Source organism: Rana temporaria, chromosome 10 (assembly GCF_905171775.1).
Source record: "Rana temporaria chromosome 10, aRanTem1.1, whole genome shotgun sequence".
NCBI lineage: Eukaryota > Metazoa > Chordata > Amphibia > Anura > Ranidae > Rana > Rana temporaria.
The window spans coordinates 130611614-130633871 of record NC_053498.1 but is presented as its reverse complement, the minus strand read 5'-3'; the positions used below and the strand labels follow the sequence as shown (position 1 = coordinate 130633871).

The following is a 22258-nucleotide window of genomic DNA, read 5'->3' as shown; positions in this document are numbered from 1 at the left end:
CCCGCCGCCATCCTCGGTGAGGATAGCGGCTTCATTTCCCGGTTCCCTACTGCGCATGCGCAAGTCGCGCTGCGCGTCCTCACTGGTCCCTGCCGTCTTGTGGGACCTGTGTGTTTCCCAGAAGACAGCGGGGGGGAGTGGCGTAACCCCTGCGGGAGTCTATGCCCGGAAGTGGAAGCAAATGTGACACCAGAGGGGGGGGGGGGGGGGATTCTGAAAAGCAGAGGTTCCATTTTTGTGGACCTCCGCGTTAATATAATTGTCAGTAAAAGCCTTTAACACTAATGAAATGCCTGTAATTATACTTCAGTATCCCATAGCAACATCTGACAAAAAAGATCCAAAAACACTGAAGCAGCAGACTTTGTGGAAATTAATATTTGAGTCATTCTCAAAACTTTTGGCCACGGCTGTATTAACCCTTTTTTTTTTTTTTTTTTTTTAAAGATGGTGCTTTTTACCTACCAACAGAGTTGCTTTAACTCCTTTCCAGTTGAAAATGACTTCATGAAGGCTGGATAAAATTTGATGGTTGCACAGGGTTAACTGTTGGTGTAGATGCATGTAGAAAAATTTAGGGAATGTGGAAAATGATTTAAATAACAACTGAAAGCCTCACTGCATCAGACTGCCCAACTGCTCTACAACCCCACAGGCATCTGGGTGGCAAAGCCCAAGGAGCCCATCTACACTCTATATAATAAACACCACCACAAAGAAAAGGTACTGTACTCCAATGCCATCAAAGCTAGACAGCGCCATTTATGAATAGCAAAAACTGCATCCTTCAACCCCTAACACGTTTCGCCCACCCGGGCTTAATAGTAGAGGTTTCCTATTATAAATAGGGATGTCATTGGAGCACGGCCCCCTTTTTTTTGTTGTGAAATAATTTGAATCATTTTCACAGAGCACGCTCCCTGAGGAGCCTATGGGACAGGGATGGACTGGCCATAGGGACTACAGGGAGTTTCCCGGTGGGCCGATGGCTCAGTGGGCCGTTTTTTAAAACAGAGATGCTGCTTGGAGGACTTTTTTAATGCCCTTGCAGCGCCCCAGTGTGAAAGCACTCAGGCTTTCACACTGGGACTGCAGCGGAAGCGTTTTTCAGTCGCTTTACAGGCGCCCAAAAGCGCCTAAAAAACGCCTCAGTGTAAAAAGGGGTCCTACACTCACCCCCTCTCTTTTACACTCACTCTCTTTTTCTTACACTCACCCCCTCTCCCTTAACCCTCTCTCTCATTCCCCTCTCTCTCACCCTCTCATGATATACAATAATGGATGTAGGGGCCTTTTGGTGGGCGTGATTTTTTTTGGGGGGGGGCAGCATTTTATTGAATTAAAGTGGGCCGGTCTGGATGAAGTCCAGGGCCGAATTTTTGTCCCAGTCCAGCCCTGCTATGGGATAAATTTACCTTGTAATGCCTCCTTTGCCCTGGCCAACTCCTGCTCTTTTTGCACCAGTTGCACCTTCAGCTCCGTAACAGACAAAACTTCCGCCGACCGGCTGTCGTGGGACTCTTCCAGGTCTTTTGCTAGCATTTCCTTCATTTGTCGGAGCAAGTGGACCTCATCCTGCAGTTGTGATACCTCTTCCCTTAGCAGCACTGCAAAACAAAAAAGGACACAAAACATTATAAACCCATAAGATGTAGCCAATGCGCATCACCAGTGTACGCCCTACAAAGCCCCATCAAGAGGACAGCCCCGAAAACTGCACCTATAAAAAGGTCGGCAAGGGCAACCCCCATATTTCTACTGTCACAGATTTCATTACCTTGACCAGGGCCGATCCGCCCTATAGGCTCACTATGCAAGGCGCTTAGGGCCCCAGGGAGGTCAGGATCGGCACTGGCCTTGACTATACAAAAAAATAAGTCATTCACTTTGTAGGGAAAAAAAGAAAACCAGAATAATATTCTTGCTCATGGATCAAATATAAAAGATTAGTACATGCAAACAATATATTATTTGGTGGACCCTGGAGGGACAAGTCATCTCCTGGATGCTCCAACAGTGAGACCCCCCCCCCCCGCCATAATTATCCACTCCGTTTCTGTCCACCTGGGAGCCGTGTGTGTTCTCGCTCCTCACGATACCCTCTCCAAATAAAATAAGGTACACATATACGATAAAATAAACTATTAAAGTGGTTTAAAGAGACCCTGTCATGTTATAACACTTAGGCCCCTTTCACACTGGGACGGAAGGTGCGGTGGCGGTAAAGCGACGCTATTTTTAGCGGCACCTTACCGTCCGAAGTGCGGCGGTATTTGGACACTAGCGGTGCGGTTTTACCCCTGCTAGCAGGCGTAAAAGGGTCAATACCGCCCACAATGCGCCGGTATAGCCGCGGTTTCCCGTTGCTTTCAATGGGAAGGAGTTCAATTGAGTGAATTGAGAGATATCTTAACCACTTAAGACCCAGACCAAAATGCAGGTAAAGGACCTGGCTAGTTTTTGCGATTCGGCACGGCGTCGCTTTAACCGACAATTGCGCGGTCGTGCGACGTGGCTCCCAAACAAAATTGGCTTCCTTTTTTTCTTTTGGTGGTATTTGATCACCTCTGAAGTTTTTATTTTTTGCGCTATAAACAAAAATAGAGCGACAATTTTGAAAAAAAATGCAATATTTTTTCCTTTTTGCTTTAATAAATATCCCTCAAATATATATATAAAAAAAATAAAAGTTCCTCAGGTTTAGGCCGATACGTATACTTCTACCTATTTTTGGTTAAAAAAAAAAATCGCAATAAGCGTTAATCGATTGGTTTGCGCAAAATTTATAGCGTTTATAAAAAAAAAAGGGGGATAGTTTTATTGCATTTTTATTTTTTTATTTTTTACTACCAATGGCGGCGATCAGCGATTTTTTTCGTGACTGCGACATTATGGCAGACACATCAGGCAATTTTGACACATTTTTGGGACCATTGTCATTTTCACAGCAAAAAATGCTATAAGAATGCATTGTTTACTGTGAAAATGACAATTGCAGTTTGGGAGTTAACCCCTTCAGCGCCCCCTAGTGGCAGTTTGGGAGTTAACCCCTTCAGCGCCCCCTAGTGGTTAAGTGTGACCTCATATGTGTTTCTAACTGTAGGGGGCGGGGCTTGACGTATGACGTCATTGATCGTCTTTCCCTATATAAGGGAACACACGATCAATGACGGCGCCACAGTGAAGAACGGGGAAGCTGTGGGGACCGATCGTGGGACTCCGGCGGCGATCGGGTCCATAGGTCCCGCGGCCACGGAGCTTCGGACCGGGTCGCGGGAGTGTGCCGTGGGCGCGCGCCCGCGGCTGGGCACTTAAAGAGAACGTACAGGTACGTGCTTGTGCCCAGCTGCGCCATTCTGCCGACGTATATGTGCAGGAGGCGGTCCTTAAGTGGTTAATATAGCGTGGTCTTATTACGAAGGGTCCCGACGCGCATAGCCGAGGACCCAGGAACCAGAAAGCAGCACAGAGCGGCAGAAAGTGTGGAAGAGAGAGGCTACGCAGGGAAGGCTTGCGTGAAAAGCTGCGGAAGACCGGAACCTCTGGGAGGAACCTTAGAATCCCATGGAACCCTGGTTGAGAATGGCTGCTCTGGAATATACCAACAACTAAAATATCATTTTCCTGTGGACTGGCCCTTTAAATGTCTTTACTTTGCTGGCCCTTTAAATTTCTCGCACCTCACCAAACAGTCAGACGCTAAATCTCACTGGCACCACGCCATTACCCAAAATCCTTTGCTGACTCGGGACAATTTCCTAAGCATCTCCCGGCTTCCTGTCTGAGCAGAACCTGTTTGGATGGTTAATGTTACAATTGTGTACACTCATCAGAAATTATTGGCCAATTACTTCTCTGTGATTCGAGGCTTTGTACAAATAATAATCTGAGATGATTAGAAAGAAAATAGAACGATGGAGGAAAAAAAAAAAAAAAAGTGCGAGAAGCGAGAGCGGTTCAGTCTGCAAAGTGTAATTATCCGTTTTATAAATAGATACAGGAAAGTGATTAGAGAATTCAGAGCTGCCGTGTGACAAGCCGGGCATTTCTGCTGGACATGGTCAGGAGGAAGCTCTAAAAATAGGACAATGAAAAACACCAACAAGCCTGGACCAGGAGAAAATCCGACAATGCTGACCTCCTCCTGAGAATGCCAATTGCCTGGCCGGTGCAAGTAAAAGCTGAACTCAAGGCAAATAAAAAAAAAACAGATCAAATACACAGCTTGTAAAAATCTGCAAAAAATGTAATAGTGTGTATGGGGAAGACCCCTGGGATGTCATTAAAGTTCATGTGCGTGTAAAGGCAGGTGTCCCAATACTTTTGACAATAGAGTATGCCTACTGCAGTTAAAGCGGAACTTCCCCCCTAAGGCCCGATTCACACTGATACAGTGCGGAATTCGCAACGATTTCTGTGCGGTCCCTGTACTGCATCAAAATCACATGGATCCCTGGACAGGCGAGTGCCCCTTTTATTTAAAGTCAGCAGCTACAGTTCTTGTTAATGTTTTCCAAACAGGGCGAAAAACGCAACAAAGTCGCGTCACCTCCTCTCCCCCCGCCCCAACCTGTGATTGGATAAGCTCAGTTCAGGTCCTAAGTTAACCTACCGGGAAGCCATCACTGTACTGGGCCACCCATAGGCAGACATGCCCTTGCCCAGATAGTTGGCCCAGTACAGATGACAGCTTCCTGGTGGGCTTCTTCAGGTGGGTTGGACTTGGATCCACACACTCCTGAGCTCCAATCTATTGGGTAGTAAAGGAGCAGCAACAGTTTGATGAGGTCATCCCCCGGCTCTCTCCTCATGTCTACATATTCCTTAACAGTACATGTGAATTCAGGACACCTGATTGGCTCCCAGGCCTTTCCCAGGCTCACGGGATTACAAGAGGCTGAAATTAAGTGATATTCAGGTATTTAGTCAGGTACATTTCACGACGACGCTCTCTCCCATAAGCACCACCATTAAATCAAAGAAAGTTGCAATTTAGGGCTACTTATATTGCAGATTACCAGTCCTAAAGTATCAAAGGGTGAGAGGTCACATGCAATCTGATTGGCTGTCAGTTGTTTGACTTTCCACATTATAGACTTAGGAGCTGAGAGATCACCTGTAAGCTCAGACAGGCCAGGAAATTAAAGGTTTAGTTCCTCTTTACTAAGAAATTACCTATGTAGGTAAAAGGGGCCTGTAGATAAAACTGTGCAGCTCTGAATAAATATAAAATAATGCCTTTACTATATATATATATATATATATATATATATATATATATATATATATATATATATATATATAGGCCATTTACATATCTCCTGAAGCCCGCCTGAAAACTTGGTTGTAAACTCTAATTCATAACTTTTCCCCATGTCATGGAGCCTAGAGTAACTTACATGTGCATATCTTTCATATGGCTACATTGTGCACCCTTTAGAACAGGGGTGGCCAACCAGTGGCCCGGGGGCCACATGTGGCCCGCGGAGCCCTCTGATGTGGCCCGCGACCTCCTGCTCTGAAATGGCGGGTTGGCAAGCCCAGATTGCCGACCCGTCATACCACAGCATCAGTGGTGTGAATGAAGCTGGTGGTAAAGGAAGAAAGCGCCTGCGGAGCAGAGCCCCATAAGCCAATGTTTCCTCTACAGCGCCGGCTTTTGCCACAGGTAGAGTCTATGGCAAAGTTCAGCTAACCCGCAGGATAGACACAGGTGCACTACGCTGCACCCACAGTGTGGGTAAACCACAGCACATCAGTGTGAAAGCAGTCTTAGGCCCTTTTCACACAACCAGCCCCACCAAATGGGAGCCTCAATTCACCTCTTCAGAGTCAGGTGCCCGTTTACGTGCGCCTACCTCCAATCCGATTAAACAGAAGGGAATTCATCCCCTTCCATCAGGGCGGATCAGAGGGCCTATAGAGTAGCCGTGACCTGTCATCCGCCCGCTCCGCTCATTGTGGCCCGCGACTGGTTACCAAGTTGCTTAAGTGGCCCTCACTCTTCAAAAGGTTGGGCACCCCTGCTTTAGAAGAAATTGCCAATTTTTACTTCAATGACGTCGCCGGCGCATGCGCATTTGTGCCTTAAGTTACGGCACGCTTCGTGGGCTGTCAGTTTATTTCTCTCGCAAGATTACAGTCCCATGGATACGCCCCATGTGACTTGCACGTCACAGAGGATGCAACATCGGCGTCCAGCGTCAACGAGCAAGAAGACACACTGCGCACGCGCAAAACACAAAGGGAGGGCGGAAGTATGCTGAGGGCAGGAAGCAGACAGGAGCTAAAATGGCGCAGCCTGCAGCTGGGATACATCGAAACTACACTGGAAAAGCAGTAATAAGCATGATAGGTAGATAAATCGGATTGCAAAGAGCTTTAAAAAAAGTATAAATTGGTGGCCTTATAGTTGCAAATGATTTGTGCACTGGAGTTTACTTCCTCTTTAAGTAGTATGAACATGGACTACACCTATAGCAAGGGCATTAGTCAACGTGAGTGCCATTTACCTGCATAGGCTTTTTAAATTCAACATCTGAACAGTCAGACGGCGTTTTAAATATTGTATTTCACTATATAAACTTAAAAATAAGTGTGAAATGTAAAACAATGGTGGGTGTAACAAGATGTCCGCATGCGGCTTCTCACTATCCCTACTGTGGAGAAGTGAGGGGTTTAGCAAGATGGTGGCTACGAAACGTCACTTCCATTACAAATTCTGACAGGTCGTCTAATCTGACGAAACACTGGCACTGGGGAGCTACAGTTCATTGAGGGAACCATGAATGCCAACATGTACTATGACATACTAAATCAGAGCATAATCCCCTCCCTTCAGAGACTGGACCGCAGGGCAGTATTCCAACATGATAACGACCCCAAACACACCTCCAAGAGGACCACTGCCTTGCTAAAGAAGCTGAGGGTAAAGGTGATGGACTGGCCAAGCATGTCTCCAGACCCAAACCCTATTGATCATCTGTGGGGCATCCTCAAACGGAAGGTGGAGGAGCGCAAGGTCTCTAACATCCACCAGCTCTGTGATGTCGTCATGGAGGAGGTGAAGAGGACTCCAGTGACAACCTGTGAAGCTCTGGTGAACTCCATGCCCAAGAGGGTTAAGGCAGTGCTGGGAAATAATGGCGGCCACACAAAATATTGACACTTTGGGCCCAATTTGGACATTTTCACTTAGGGGTGTACTCACTTTTGTTGCCAGCGGTTTAGACATTAACCACTTAAGGACCGCCTCCTGCACATATACGTCGGCAGAATGGCACGGCTGGGCACATGTACGTACAGGTACGTCCTGTACTAGTACCCAGCCCGCGCGACCCGCTCTGGGACCGCGGGTGCGGCGATCGCTCCCCGGAGCTGAAGAACGGGGAGAGCCGTGTGTAAACACGGCTTCCCCGTGCTTCACTGTGGCGGCTGCATCGATCGTGTCATCCTTTTATAGGGAGACACGATCGATGACGTCACACCTACAGCCACACCCCCCTACAGTTGTAAACACACACTAGGTGAAACGAAACTCCTTCAGCGCCCCCTGTGGTTAACTCCCAAACTGCAACTGTCATTTTCACAATAAAGAATGCAATTTAAATGCATTTTTTGCTGTGAAAATGAAAATGGTCCCAAAAATGTGTCAAAATTGTCCGAAGTGTCCGCCATAATGTTGCAGTCACGAAAAAAAAATCGCTGATCGCTGCCATAAGTAGTAAAAAAAAAAAAAATATTATGAAAATGCAATAAAACTATCCCCTATTTTGTAAACGCTATACATTTTGCGCAAACCAAGCGATAAACGCTTATTGCGATTTTTTTTACCAAAAATAGGTAGAAGAATACGTATCGGCCTAAACGGAGGGGAAAAAAAAGTTTTTTTATATATTTTTGGGGGATATTTATTATAGCAAAAAGTAAAAAAATATTGCATTTTTTTCAAAATTGTCGCTCTATTTTTGTTTATAGCGCAAAAAATAAAAACCGCAGAGGTGATCAAGTACCACCAAAAGAAAGCTCTATTTGTGGGAAAAAAAAAGACACCAATTTTGTTTGGGAGCCACGTCGCACGACCGCGCAATTGTCTGTTAAAGCGACGCAGTGTCGAATTGTAAAAACCCCTTGGGTCATTTAGCAGCATATTGGTCCGGTCCTTAAGTGGTTAATGTCTGTGTGTTGAGATATTTTGAGGGGACGGCAACTTTACACTGTTATACAAGCTGTACACTCACTACACAACATTGTAGCAAAGTGTCATTTCTTCAGTGTTGTCACATGAAAAGAAGAAAATATTTACAAAAATGTGAGGGGAGTACTTACTTTTGTGACATGCTGTATTCTTTAGAGCACACATCCCGTGTTTTTTGCCCACCAGGGCCCCACCCCTCATATTTTTCACGCAGAGAATTTTCGGCAGTGCCCACAGGCAACAGCACACAACAATTCTGCACATCAAAGCCGCCTAATGACAAGTTATAGGCCTTTCTGGCAATTAAGGGTCAGGGCCGCCCATAGCTTAAGTGAACCCGACGCCCTACACAGCCACAGCCAATTTGGAAGAGGTTTCATAATGAGCTTTATGTGGCGCTGGCTGAATGTTTTCAGTGTATAATATTTCTCCTGCTCTGCTGACTAGACTCTGCAGCGGGTACATTGGCGAGGAGGCATGACTGCATGGCAGCTCCAGTCTGGGCTCTGGATAGAAATTGATGCTCTCCTCTGGGGAGACATAATCGTGAGAGAGGGCAGGAGGGCAATACATATTGCATTTTCCAATCAATGCCGACGTCCGCAACTCCCTCGGGCAGCATGAACAAGTAAAAGGGTCACTCCCCATGGAAAGCATTGTTTAAAGGGCAAATTCAACTAAAGACAGATTTTCGTTGTGTGGCTACTTACCTACCTGGCACATGAATTGGCACGTTTCAAACAAACCAATTTGGTAAAATAGCTATATTACCATATAATAAACTTCCTTTGGCTTTAATTTTCATCCTTAAATTTGTAGCTCTATGTAAAACCCTATACACACTATTAGATTTTCTGCAGATTTTGGTCTTCGGATTTACCAAAACCATGTAGTGCAAAGGCCTGTCTGATTATACAAATTGAAACTCCTAGGGCTCATTTACACTTGCTTCGGCTTCAACACACACACCAACGGCTAGTTTACACTTGCTTCAAAACGAGGCTTTGCACACACTTTGTTAAAGCTCTCTGAACGCTTTCACTAAATAAAATTGTTAGGCTACAGTCCTGTTTACACCTTGTTTTTGCTCCAAAAATGATTCCCCATGTTGCTTTAGTGGTGCTTCGAAGGCCCACCAAAGCCTCACCGAAGGCCCACCAAAGCCTCACCGAAGGCCCACCAAAGCCTCACCGAAGGCCCACCAAAGCCTCACCGAAGGCCCACCAAAGCCTCACCGAAGGCCCACCAAAGCCTCACCGAAGGCCAACCAAAGCCTCACCGAAGGCCAACCAAAGCCTCACCGAAGGCCAACCAAAGCCTCACCGAAGGCCAACCAAAGCCTCACCGAAGGCCAACCAAAGCCAACCATTTTATTTAGTGACAGGAGCTTTGACTGGTGTTCAAAGAGCTTTAACAAAGCATGTACAAAGCCATGTTTTAAAGCAAGTGAAAACTAGCCCTTACAGTTTGACCTCATTATACAATTTTAGTAAATGTGAAGACAAAAATCTGCAGAAAATCTAATAGTGTGTACAGGGCACCTTTATACATCCAAAATGCGTTGGATAAGAAATTTCTTATCAGAATAAACTTTTTCAGAGTGGAGTCTCTGCGTAGAGCTCTCGTTAGTTATATTTCCTTCCCCAGTAGTTCTTACCATGGGTGCTCACTCTATGGCCCTTAAAGAGGAGTTCCACCCAAAAATGGAACTTCCTCTTAACCCACTCCTCGCCCCCTTAAATGCCACATTTGGCATGTAATTTTTTTGGGGGGGGAGTGGGGGCTTCAGGAGAAGGGGACTTCCTGTCCCACTTCCTCCTTCCGCCGAGGGGCTGCAAAGGCGATTAAGCTTAATCGCCTTTTGGCAGCCCCTCCCTGTAGGCGATCGCCTAGGGCACGTCAGGTCCTAGGCGATTGCCTGTCTAATCAAACAGTGCAGGGCCGCTCGCGCATGCGCAGTGGGTGCCCGGCCGTGAAGCCGAAAGCTGTCACGGCCGGGTGTCCACAGTGACAATGAAGACGCCGGCCGGGGAGGGGGGGGGGGAAGAGGAGCGGACCCCCGGCTGGCGCGTCGCTGGAGCAGGCAAGTGTCAGTTTATTAAAAGCCAGCAGCTACACTTTTAGTAGCTGCTGACTTTTATTAAACTTAAAAAATGGGTGGAAAACCCCTTTAAGCTGTTTTAAACTACAAGTCCCATCATGCCTCTGCCTTTGGGAGCCATGCTTGTAACCGTCATACTTGCAATGCCTCATGGGACTTGTAGTTGCGCTGCAGCTGGAGGGGGCCACAGGTGGAGCACCCCATACTCTTCCCACCTATCTTTGAACGCAGTCTGCCTTGAATGGCACGTCTTCAGCTGACCTAACAAGTACCTGCCCATGTTACAGAAACCGGACATTATGCCGGGAAAAAGAACCGCAATCGCCAACCAGACGCGGCTGTTCTTTCCGCCTCCCAATTACAAAAGGCAGACAAAGCCACTGTGACCGATGCTGAATAATGGTCCATCCACACAAGAAGCAGCTATTATGCAGACAAGGCTGACAGTCCCAAATGAAGCCCCAGCAATGGACGCACTACATAATAAGTAGGGAGCCTTGGGGTAGTACAGACGCCGGTATTAATCAGAAGCATGGTAACACCTCACACATCATTCCGGAGACAGCGCTGGAGATGTGATGGTGCAGGCCGACAGCCGCACAAGAGAAGGTCAAAGAAAATTAAATAGAAATGTAAATTTGTGTTCCTTTTACTCAGCCAAAAAAAGAAGAAGAAGGACTGCGGGTACTGAAAGACATAACAAAATTAAAAGATTAGGATTAACAAGTGGAAGTTAGAAACTTGGAACGGTGCAATGGGTCTTATCTAGCCAGAAAGGTCATTTCCACAATGAGCGGTAACAACCGCTTGGTATCTGATGAATGGAACACAAGAGACAGTCACTACTGCCACAATAAAAAGTGAACACCAAGCAACACCATAAAAAAACCCAAGCAACACCATAAAAAAAAACGCAACAGTACAGCGTCCTTATCTTCACGTCCCAGTGACAACTACTCCCATCATTTTTCTTGTCCTAGAAAGGGCAGGGAATGAGGGAGAGGTTGTGGACAGACAGTATTTACTCTTCCAAAGTCCATCCAAAGCTATACTTCCCCGGTAAGTAATGATATACTCCAAGGACGCAGTATGATTTAAACCAGCTGTGAGCAAACACGAGACAGTTTCCCACCACTTTCTCCTAGAATACACACGAGGAAAAATTTCTGGACACCTGACCATCACACCTCCAATATATGGCCATTGGCCAAGCGTATGTGGACTTCCAAGTTCGAGTTTCCGATGTTTCCAGATAAGAGCCGTCTATGAAAAAACGATATTTTAAAGTGACAGCGAAGGGTTTTTATAGCAGAAGAGACCCTCTAGACTAGGTCTCTCTTATGTCAAAAATGTCCCTCCTGCCGGTCAGCGGATAATGTGATGTGAGCTGCACATGCACAGCTCAGATCTCATTTATGCCCACTCTGTGTGCTCCAGCGATGCGACTCCCATGCGTATGTGCAGAAGTGATGTTGCCACAGCCCGGCCACTCAAGAGGCCAAAGATAGGAAACCGGGAAGGAGCACCCGGGGGGGAAAAAGAGGGAAGAAGCACCCGGGGGGGAAAAAGAGGGAAGGAGCACCCTGGGGGGAAAAAGAGGGAAGGAACACCCTGGGGGGAAAAAGAGGGAAGGAACACCCTGGGGGGAAAAAGAGGGAAGGAACACCCGGGGGGGAAAAAGAGGGAAGGAACACCCGGGGGGGAAAAAGAGGGAAGGAACACCCGGGGGGGAAAAAGAGGGAAGGAACACCCGGGGGGGGGGGGAAAGAGGGAACACCAACACCCGGGGGGGGGGGGGGAGAAGAGGGAACACCAACACCCGGGGGGGGGGGGGAGAAGAGGGAACACCAACACCCGGGGGGGGGAAAGGAGGGAAGGAGCACCACCCGGGCAAAGAGGGAAGGAGCACCACCCGGGCAAAGAGGGAAGGAGCACCACCCGGGCAAAGAGGGAAGGAGCACCACCCGGGCAAAGAGGGAAGGAGCACCACCCGGGCAAAGAGGGAAGGAGCACCACCCAGGCAAAGAGGGAAGGAGCAGCCGGGGGCAAAGAGGGAAGGAGCACCACCCGGGCAAAGAGGGAAGGAGCACCACCCGGGCAAAGAGGAAAGGAGCACCACCCGGGCAAAGAGGAAAGGAGCACCACCCGGGCAAAGAGGAAAGGAGCACCACCCGGGCAAAGAGGAAAGGAGCACCACCCGGGCAAAGAGGAAAGGAGCACCACCCGGGCAAAGAGGAAAGGAGCACCACCCGGGCAAAGAGGGAAGGAGCACCACCCGGGCAAAGAGGGAAGGAGCACCACCCGGGCAAAGAGGGAAGGAGGAGCACCCGGGCAAAGAGGGAAGGAGGAGCACCCGGGCAAAGAGGGAAGGAGGAGCACCCGGGCAAAGAGGGAAGGAGGAGCACCCGGGCAAAGAGGGAAGGAGGAGCACCCGGGCAAAGAGGGAAGGAACACCCGGGGAAAGAGGAAAGGAATACCCGGGGAAGATGGAAGGAACACCAGGGGAAAGAGGGAAGGAATACCAGGGGAAGATGGAAGGAACACCAGGGGAGCCGTGACTGCACTCCACTGGAGGACTCAGTTTGCAGATGAAGTCTGTCATAATGTGCTAGTATGCTGTGCATAAACGGTGTGGTGACTTAAAACTGCAGGGGAACCTTAATTTTGGATTAGGCTTTACTATCACTTAAAAGTGGTAGTAAAGCTTGGCATTTAAAAAAAAAAAAAAATCTCATGCAAGACCTCTGGCGGTACGATGTCTTTTAAAACTAATCAAAGATCCATACTCACACCCCCATCATTTGGTTCCCATGCCCCCCTCCTCCTTTGCATTTGCCTCTATCCCCACGTGTACGGAGATCATCAACCACAGCCAATGAAGAAACCTATTTTACACATGGCCATGCCACGTGATCCAGTAATCCTCTCATAACTAATAATCGAAACATTAACCAAATGAAGTGACGCCGTACAGCAGAGTTAATGCCAGAACGCACTCATCGATCGGTGTTCGAGAGCAGCAGTGCGACCTCACCGAGGACATGCAGACACAATCAATAAGCGCTGACTTGCATTAAGTCTGAGGGGAAGTGTCAATTTATTCGGATCTTGCAAGAGCTCCACATGTGAGGACCTTGGCACACAACACATCCTCCAATAAAGAATAATTAGTACTGCCTTCTTTATACGAAGATAACATGCTTATGTCCTGAAGTGAATCTGGTCAAGTTACTATAAATCAGGGATATGCAATTAGCGGACCTCCAGCTGTTGCCAAACTACAAGTCCCATCATGCTTCTGCCTCTGGTGTCATGCTTGATGCTGTCAGTCTCGCTATGCCTCATGGGACTTGTAGTTTGGCAACAGCTGGAGGTCCGCTAATTGCATATCCCTGCTATAAATGTTAAGAGTTGGCCTTTTAAAGCTGAATTCTAGGCAAATTTTTTTTTAAAGTTCCCCTTGGAAAGAGGGGTTTAAAAAAAAAAAAAAGGCAACACTGGCTGCAATGTCCGCCTAAAATGCGGCACTGTCCCCTGCAGCAATTCTTTTCCGCCATTACATGTCCAGCACTCAGCGTCATTTGACCTGGAAGACTGAGAACATACTGTGAGTGCAGGACATCAAAGACCAGTTTCTGAGAGATCATCAATATGGTGCCCTACGCTTGTGTAATGAGGCAGAGAGACGCTCCAATATCATCACATACTCTATCACTGAGCACAGCTTATTGCCAGGACAAGATCCAAAGTGGACCCCGAGCATCATTTGACCAGCCTGAAAATAGCCCAAGTAGCCCAACTCCATAGACACCTAAAGATATGGCTTTGGAAACCTTGCAGTTAGTAAATACAGTATATATATATTATATATACACACATATACATTATATATATATATATACACACACACACACACACACACACACACACACACATATATATATATATATATACACATACACACACGTACGTACGTACGTACGTACGTACGTACGTACGTACGTACGTACGTACACACATAGGAATAGCCACTTATATGTAGGTAGGGTGACCACGTGTCCCGGATTGCCCGGGACAGTCCCTCATTTTGCAGGTCTGTCCCGGGCACATTAATTCCAGGACAATACAGTGTCCCAGAATGAAACTGACACAGCCACCCCCCGGGCCAATCTTATGCCCCCAAAAAGGGCCACCACATCACCGCTTTAAAGTGGCCCTAAAGGCAGAAGGTTTTTAAACGGTGCGCCAGCGGGGACCCGAGAAGAGGAGGGATCTGGGCTGTTCTGTGCAATTCTATTACACAGAGAAGGTATGAATATTATTTTAAAGCGGAGGTTCACACAAAAAGTGAACCTCTGCTATTCGGAACCCTCCGGTGTCACATTTGGCACCTTTAAGGGGGAGGGGGGTGCAGATACCTGTATAATACAGGTATTTGCACCCACTTCCGGGCATAGATATCCGCAGAATCTGCAGATAATCTACGCCACTTCCTGTCCCCCCCCCCCCCGCTGTCTTCTGGGAGATAGAAGACCGGAGGGACCATTTTAATTTTGAAGCGTGACTCGCGCACAAGGGAACCAGGAAGTGAAGCCGCAAGGCCTAATTTCCTGATTCTGTTATCAAAGATTGTGGTAGCAACTGAGGGCTGAGGCTCGGGTGCCGACATCGCGGGTGAACTGGACAGGTAAGTGTCCATATTTTAAAAGTCAGCAGCTGCAGGATTTGTAGCTGCAGGCTTTTAAAAAAATAAAAAAATAAAAATTGGCGGACCTCCGCTTTAAAGGAAAAAAAAATACATTTAGAATCTCACTTTGCAGCACATATTGAAAGATGAAGGAAATCCTGAAACCATGACCTGTTGGAGGTACCCGAGGACGAAAGGTTGGGAACTGCTCTCTATGGCCAACTGACCTCACAGTATGCTGACCATCAAACAAGGGCCCTATTCACCTTATCTGATATACGGATAACCACCAGAATGAATAATATAGGATATGAATATGCACATGACATTAACTTTTCACTAAAGTATGGGTTGATGGAGATTTTATATACTCACCGGCCACTTTATAAAAGGTACATCTTTTCAATTGCTTGCCAACACAAACTGCTAATTAGCTAATCACATGGCAGCAACTCAATTCATTTAGGCTTCTAGACGTGGTGAAGATGACTTGCTAAAGTTCAAACCGAGCATCAGAATGGAGAACAAAAGAGAAGGGATTTAAGGGACTTGAACGTGGCATTGCTGTTGGTGCCAGACGGGCTGGTATGAGTTATTTTTTTTTTTCAAAAACTGCTCATCTACTGAGATTTTCACACACAACCATCGCTAGAGGTTACAGAGAATGGTCCGAAAAAGAAAATATCCAGTGAGCGGCTGGTGTGTGGAGGAAAATGCCTTGATGTCAAAAGGTCAGAGGAGAATGGGCAGACTAATTGGAGATTACAGAAAGGCAACAGCAACTCCAATAACCAATATACAGTACCAGTGGAAACTCGGATTGCGAGTAACGCGGTTAACGAGCGTTTTTTGCAATACGAGCACTGTATTAAAAATATTCTAACTCAATTTGCGAGTGCTGGTTCACAAAACGAGCATGATTCAGGCCAAAGCGGTGTGCAGTACTGTGTTTGGCCTGAGGTGGGTGCGCCGTAGCCGATCAGCGCCGTTCGGAAAGACTACGTTCCCGAGAGTTGCCGAGGTCAGCCAAACTGTCCTTGGGCCTTTGCGTCCGTTTCCGAGGCTCTCCATCGCCCACCAGCCTCTGGCCGAATGCGGTATTGCATGCCATTGAAGTCAATGCGGAACTAATTAATTTTCGTTTCCATTGACTTCAATGGGGAAACTCGCTTTGATATGCAAGTACTTTGGATTACGAGCATTCTCCTGGAAGGGATTATGCTCGTAATCCGAGGTTCCACTTTATTTGAATTAAAGTTTCTGTCCCCAAAGTTCACATTTACCTCTTATGGAAGATGTGTCTGTCCAAGCCTTGCTATGGGGACTATTAGCTAGATCCACAGAGATGGCCGCAACTTTAAGGCGGCGTAGCTTATGGCATTTAAGCTACGCCGCCGTAAGTTAGCGAGGCAAGTACATGATTCACAATGTACTTGCCTGCTAAGTTACGGCGGCGTAGCCTAAAGCGGGTGGGCGTAAGGGCGCCTAATTCAAATTTGTCTGAGGGGGGCGTGTTTTATGGTAATGAGGCTTGACCCGACGTGATTGACGTTTTTTTTTTTAACTGCGCATGCGCCTACATTTCCCAGTGTGCATTGCGGCTAAGTCCGCCGCACGGGCCTATTGATTTCGACGTGGACGCAAACGACGTAAATCCCTATTCACGGACGATTTACGCAAACGACGTAAAATTTTCGAATTTCGACGCGGGAACGGCGGCCATACTTTAACATTGGCTACGCCGCCTAGGGGGCATCTTTAACTTTAGGCAGCCTATCTCTTACGTAAACGGCATATCTGTACTGCGGCGGCCGGGCGTACGTTCGTGAATAGGCGTAAGTAGTGATTTACATATTCTACGCCGACCGCAATGGAAGCGCCACCTAGCGGTCAGCCTAAAAATTAAACTTTAGGATACGAGGATGTATAACACTTACGCCGCTCGTATCTGAGCCTAATTTAAGCGTATCTGGTTACCAGAATACGCTTAAATTAGCGCGGGCGCACATTCAGACTTAGGCTGGCGTATCTACTGATACGCCAGCCTAAGTCTCTCTGAATCTAGCTATATGTACAGATCAGATACACTTACCACTTACATGATATAACATGCAGGATTGGGAATGTAAATAACCAATTGATGAATGAAGTTCATGCAGATTCTGAATGAGGCGAGTTGTGATCACAGCTCCATATGTCGGCTCCCACAACAAACAATTAGATCTACACGCCGTCATCTGCACTCGGATACTTTCACCGCTTTCCAACAAAGAAAAGCCATTATAAGAGCGTGTCTACAGGTATAACAAAGCAGCACTAAAAACAACATCACTTATAATAGCATGAAACAAAAAAACAACCCAAAGCAGGGAATGCGGCTCTGCAGAAGGAGTGAATGACTTGCGGTATTGGATAAGCTCCATGGAAGATCTCAAAGATACAAATGACTGCGCTGCCACAAAAGCTTCAAAGTCAGACCGTAACAACATCGGCGAGGTGAAAAGTGAATATATTGGCTGGATAAGTGCCGTGTTTGGAAAGTACATAAATCACACACCCCACCCCTCCGTGTCCCGGGGACACTAAACTGGCTGTGAATGAGAAGATACCAAATGCACCAACACAGCGCACATTGTGCGCAACTGGACACTCCTGGACCTTAAAGCGGAGTACCACCTAAAAATGGAACTTCCGCTTAACCCACTCCTCGCCCCCTTACATGCCACATTTAGCATGTCATTTTTTTTTGGGGGGCGGGGGGGGAGTGGGGGATTCAGGAGAAGGGGATTTCCTTGTCCCACTTCCTCCTTCCGCCGAGGGGCTGGAAAGGCGATTAGCTTAATCGCCTTTTCACAGCCCCTCCCTGTAGGCGAGCGCCTTGTACTTAGTTTTGGTGTCTTGCGCGGCGTCCATCGGCGGCCTCGCCGGGTCCGTCTGCGGCTTCGGGTGTCCTCTTCGTCGGGTCCGGCGTCCTTCTGCGGCGTCCTCCCCGCTCGTTTCCCGCGCCGAGTTTGAATACTGCGCCGACATATACAGAGCGCAGTACACCTGTGTATGGTCGGGCAGGCTTGGCTACTCTCGCGCTGACGTCCTGTACGTCCAGGACGTCAGCGCGAGAGGAGCCGAGACTGGTCGACTATACACGTGTACTGCGCTCGGTATATGTCAGCGCAGTATTCAAACTCGGCGTGGGAAAGCGGGTATCGCGCACCCACGATTTTGCCCTGATTTTCAGGGCAAAAAAGTGCGCGGTATACGCCGATAAATACGATGTATATATATGTATCTCACAAGAGTGAGTGCACCCCTCACATTTTTTATAACTATTTTATTATATCTTTTCACGCGACAACCACTTTTGGCTTCATAACAACCTATGCCGAGGGGCTGTTCATCATGTACACAAAACTAGAATTTCCATATAAAGCAGAAGGAAGTCAGACTAACAATGACCTTCTATGTACAGACTGGGCTTCCTGAATACAATTGGTCTAATACTACAACACAAACACATTATTACCATAAAGCCTTCACACAGTCGTCATCATCCTACAACGAAGGTGTCACCTAGGTGTCTTGTGTACTAACAAAACATCAGGCTAGCTGGAGCAAATGGAATAAACGCCACCAATTTGGTTTCATGACCCAAGTATTAACGCAGATGATACAAGATTTCAAATTTCCACTTCCAAAGGGGAAAATCAGGTCAATGTAAACAAGGCCCCAAACCTAATACTTATAATCCAACCCTAAAACCTAAAGTTGAACTAAAAAAAAGGCAAAAAAAAAACTTTATTTCATTTTGAAAACGAAGGAAAAGTTATAACGGCTTGTTCTTTTGAAAAACAGCAGACTATTTTCATCTGGTGATCCAGCCAACAAGTCTTCTGTTTTTCAAAAGCACAAGCTCTCCAGCAGAATGCATCAGTTTATATAGTTACATAGTAGGTGAGGTTGAAAAAAATACATAAAAGTTCATCAAGTACAACCAATGTGTGCGATTATAGGTCACTATTACATTGCATGTCCCTGTATGTTGTGGTCGTTTAGGTGCTTATCTAACAGTTTCTTGAAACCATCAATGCCCCCCACTGAGACCACCGCCTGTGGAAGGGAATTGCACATCCTTGCCGCTCTTACAGAGAGCCCATTGCTTCCAGTCCACACAGAGAGCAATGCTTTCATGCATGCTGCAGAAGGACCCTTGCTCTATGTAGAAGCAGTAGTCTGCCCAACACACCCCCTTGCAGAATCAGACCCAAAAGCTTTCAATCAGGGAGAATGAGCTTTGCTGATTGGGTAGCGCTACCTCTGACTCAGCTGGGGGTGTATCAAACCTCTGAAGAGAGTTCACACTGACACAAAAAAAGCCTTCTGTGTGCATCACCCCCTATTCAGCCCCCCCCTCATACTTACCCGTGGTCCCTCTGTCCAGCGATGTCCATGAAACCCTCAGCTGTCCGAGATTCTCCTTCCTGTTTGGCTGAGACACAGCAGTGGTGCCGTTGGCCAACGCTGCTGCCAATCAAAGTCAGCTAGCCAAATCAGGGGGGAGAGGGGGCGGGGCCATGTCGAGGCGCCGTGTCTGAATGGACACAGGGAGCTGTGACTCGGCTTGGGTGCCCCCATAGGAAGCTGCTTGCTGTGGGGGCACTAAACAGGAGGGAGGGGCCAGGATCACAGAAGAGGGACCCGAGAAGAGGAGGATTGGGGCTGCTCTGTGCAAAACCAACTCAGAAGAGGCAAGTATGACATTTTTTTTACTTTACAATCACTTTAAAACTGGCCTGGGCAGGAAGGGGTATTGAAGTGGTAAATCTCACTTTAATCATATGGGACACAGATTTTCTGGTTATCCAACGAAGATTTAGCTGAAGTATGAATATCTAACAGATGTGGAAGAGTAAGGATCATGGAGGATTAGATTAGTAAACTTTAGATTGTATTCAGCCTGGAAGCAGAAGATAGAATTACATATAAACGTCACCCTGACATTGGAGAAGAACGTTCAGTAAACACACCTGAGCGCACACTTCTGCTGCTGGAGGGCAAAGGCGGCATTCGCTCATCATGCAAAGTCTGATCCGGCCGGTACCTGGGGCCTGAAGATGCGGGTAACGGTGTACGAGACCTCTGATTGATCACATGACAGCGACAACGCTGCCAGAATCGCACAGGAAGGGTGCAAACCGCAGAGCGTTATAAATATCCGAGGATCCAGGCCGGAAGATCACGCCACAAACCTGACATCATCCGACTTCACAAATAGGCGTCAGGGGGCGTCAGATGATGGATGGGGAGGAGAGCAGGAGATACAGAGGCCTGGAGGAGAACCGGAGAGTTGTACACATTGGTATACTCGAATACATATCGCCAATCACACAATGCCAGAACCAACCTACAGAGAATACTGACAACGCACAGCCAGGGGGTGGCCTTGGTGAGACGGGTTCTACGCACTGGATTGTTTGACCCAACTTCTTGCTGCTTTCACCAAAACAGTTACATGGAAACTAGACATGTGCCATTCGGTTCGTTCACATTCGTACTTCAGATAAAAATTTCATTTCTGGAGATTCGGATGTATCCGAAACTCCCAATGGACATACTCCTGAATCTAAACAAATCCAAAAAAGTTATGACATTTTTGGATCCATACGGATTTATTAGTTTCATTCAGATTCACTGAGAAGAGCTGCCACGTCCTTAACAACCATGACTCATCTGCTGTAAGTGGGATTCCCCGCTGTCAGCAGAATGTCAACAAAAACAAGTCCTGGTTAAAAAATCAAATAAAAAAACACCAAGCATGAGCCCCCCCCCCCCCCCCAAATCCATACCAGGCCCTTCGGGTTTGGTATGGATTTTGAGGAGAACCCAGAACCCCCCCCCCCCCAAATCCATACCAAGCCCTTTGGGTTTGGTATGGATTTTGAGAAATCCATACCAGGCACTTTGGGTCTGGTATGGATTTTGAGGAGAAACCCACGCTACCCCCCCCCCCCCCCCCCCCCAGCAGATCAATACCAGGCACTTCAGGCCTGGTATAGATTTTGAGAATCCCAAGCATCCCCCCCCCCCCAATCCATAACGGGCACTTCAGGTCTGGTATGGATTTTGAGGAGAAACCCACGCTAAAGCTACCCCCCCAAGCAGATCAATATCAGGCACTTCAGGCCTGGTATAGATTTTGAGAATCCCAAGCAAGCCGCCCCCCCCCCCCCCAAATCCATAACGGGCACTTCAGGTCGGGTATGGATTTTGAGGAGAACCCCACGCTAAAGGCCCCCCCCCAAATCCATACCAGGCACTTCAGGTCTGGTATGGATTTTGAGGAGAATCCCCCCCCCCCCAAATCCATAACGGGCACTTCAGGTCGGATATGGATTTTGAGGAGAACCCCACGCTAAAGGCCCCCCCCCCAAATCCATACCAGGCACTTCAGGTCTGGTATGGATTTTGAGGAGAATCCCCCCCCCCCCAAATCCATACCAGGCACTTTGGGTCTGGTATGGATTTTGAGGAGAAACCCACGCTAAAGCTACCCCCCCAAGCAGATCAATATCAGGCACTTCAGGCCTGGTATAGATTGAGAATCCCAAGCCCCCCCCCAAATCCATACCAGGCACTTCAGGTCTGGTATGGATTTTGAGAATCCCAAGCCCCCCCTCCCCCAATCCATACCAAGCACTTTATGGTCTGGTATGAATTCTGAGGAGAACCCCAAGCATCCCCCCCCCAAAAAAAATCCACACCAAACCCTTATGCGGGCATGCAGGTCAGGAGAAGGGGGGGGGGTGGGGAGTGATCACCCCCTCCGGAAACCATACCAGGTCACATGCCCTCAAAATGGAGGTGGTGCTTTGGGGGTGGAGGGCTCCCCTCCCTCCAAAGCACCTTGTCCCCATGCTGAGAACGACAAGTGCCTCTTCCCCACAACCCCGGCCAGTGGTTGTGGGAGTGTTTTGACTTATTAGAATCCAGGAGCCCCATGTAACAAGGTGGCCCCCAGGTTCTGCCCAACCCCCAATGTTAATGAGTAGTAGATCCAACGTCAATCACAATGAAAGCTGCAGATTTTTCTTTTTTTTTTAAAAACGCCGCCCACCAAACACAATCACACCTGTGTGACGTCACTCGCCGAATGACAGGTAACTAAAGGTGGTGGAAGGAAATCAAACGGTGGGCTGCTTACGGTCTGATTAGCTGCAATAAATTACAATTTTATGGTGACACTTGAATGTCGTTATCCTATCAATGTGTGATCCAGCAA

The 22258-nt window shown here is 47.5% G+C and overlaps 1 protein-coding gene across 7 annotated transcripts in view; it reads right to left on the bottom strand.

Moving 5' to 3' along the window:
* Positions 1 to 22258, bottom strand: part of KAZN (kazrin, periplakin interacting protein) — a 266812-nt gene that overhangs the window by 89718 nt on the left and 154836 nt on the right. For all 7 annotated transcript variants that reach the window (XM_040326266.1, XM_040326259.1, XM_040326260.1 and 4 more), the window contains one exon: positions 1416 to 1607. In XM_040326266.1, coding sequence (XP_040182200.1) covers positions 1416 to 1607 — 192 coding nt within the window. The remainder of the gene's footprint in view (positions 1 to 1415; positions 1608 to 22258) is intronic.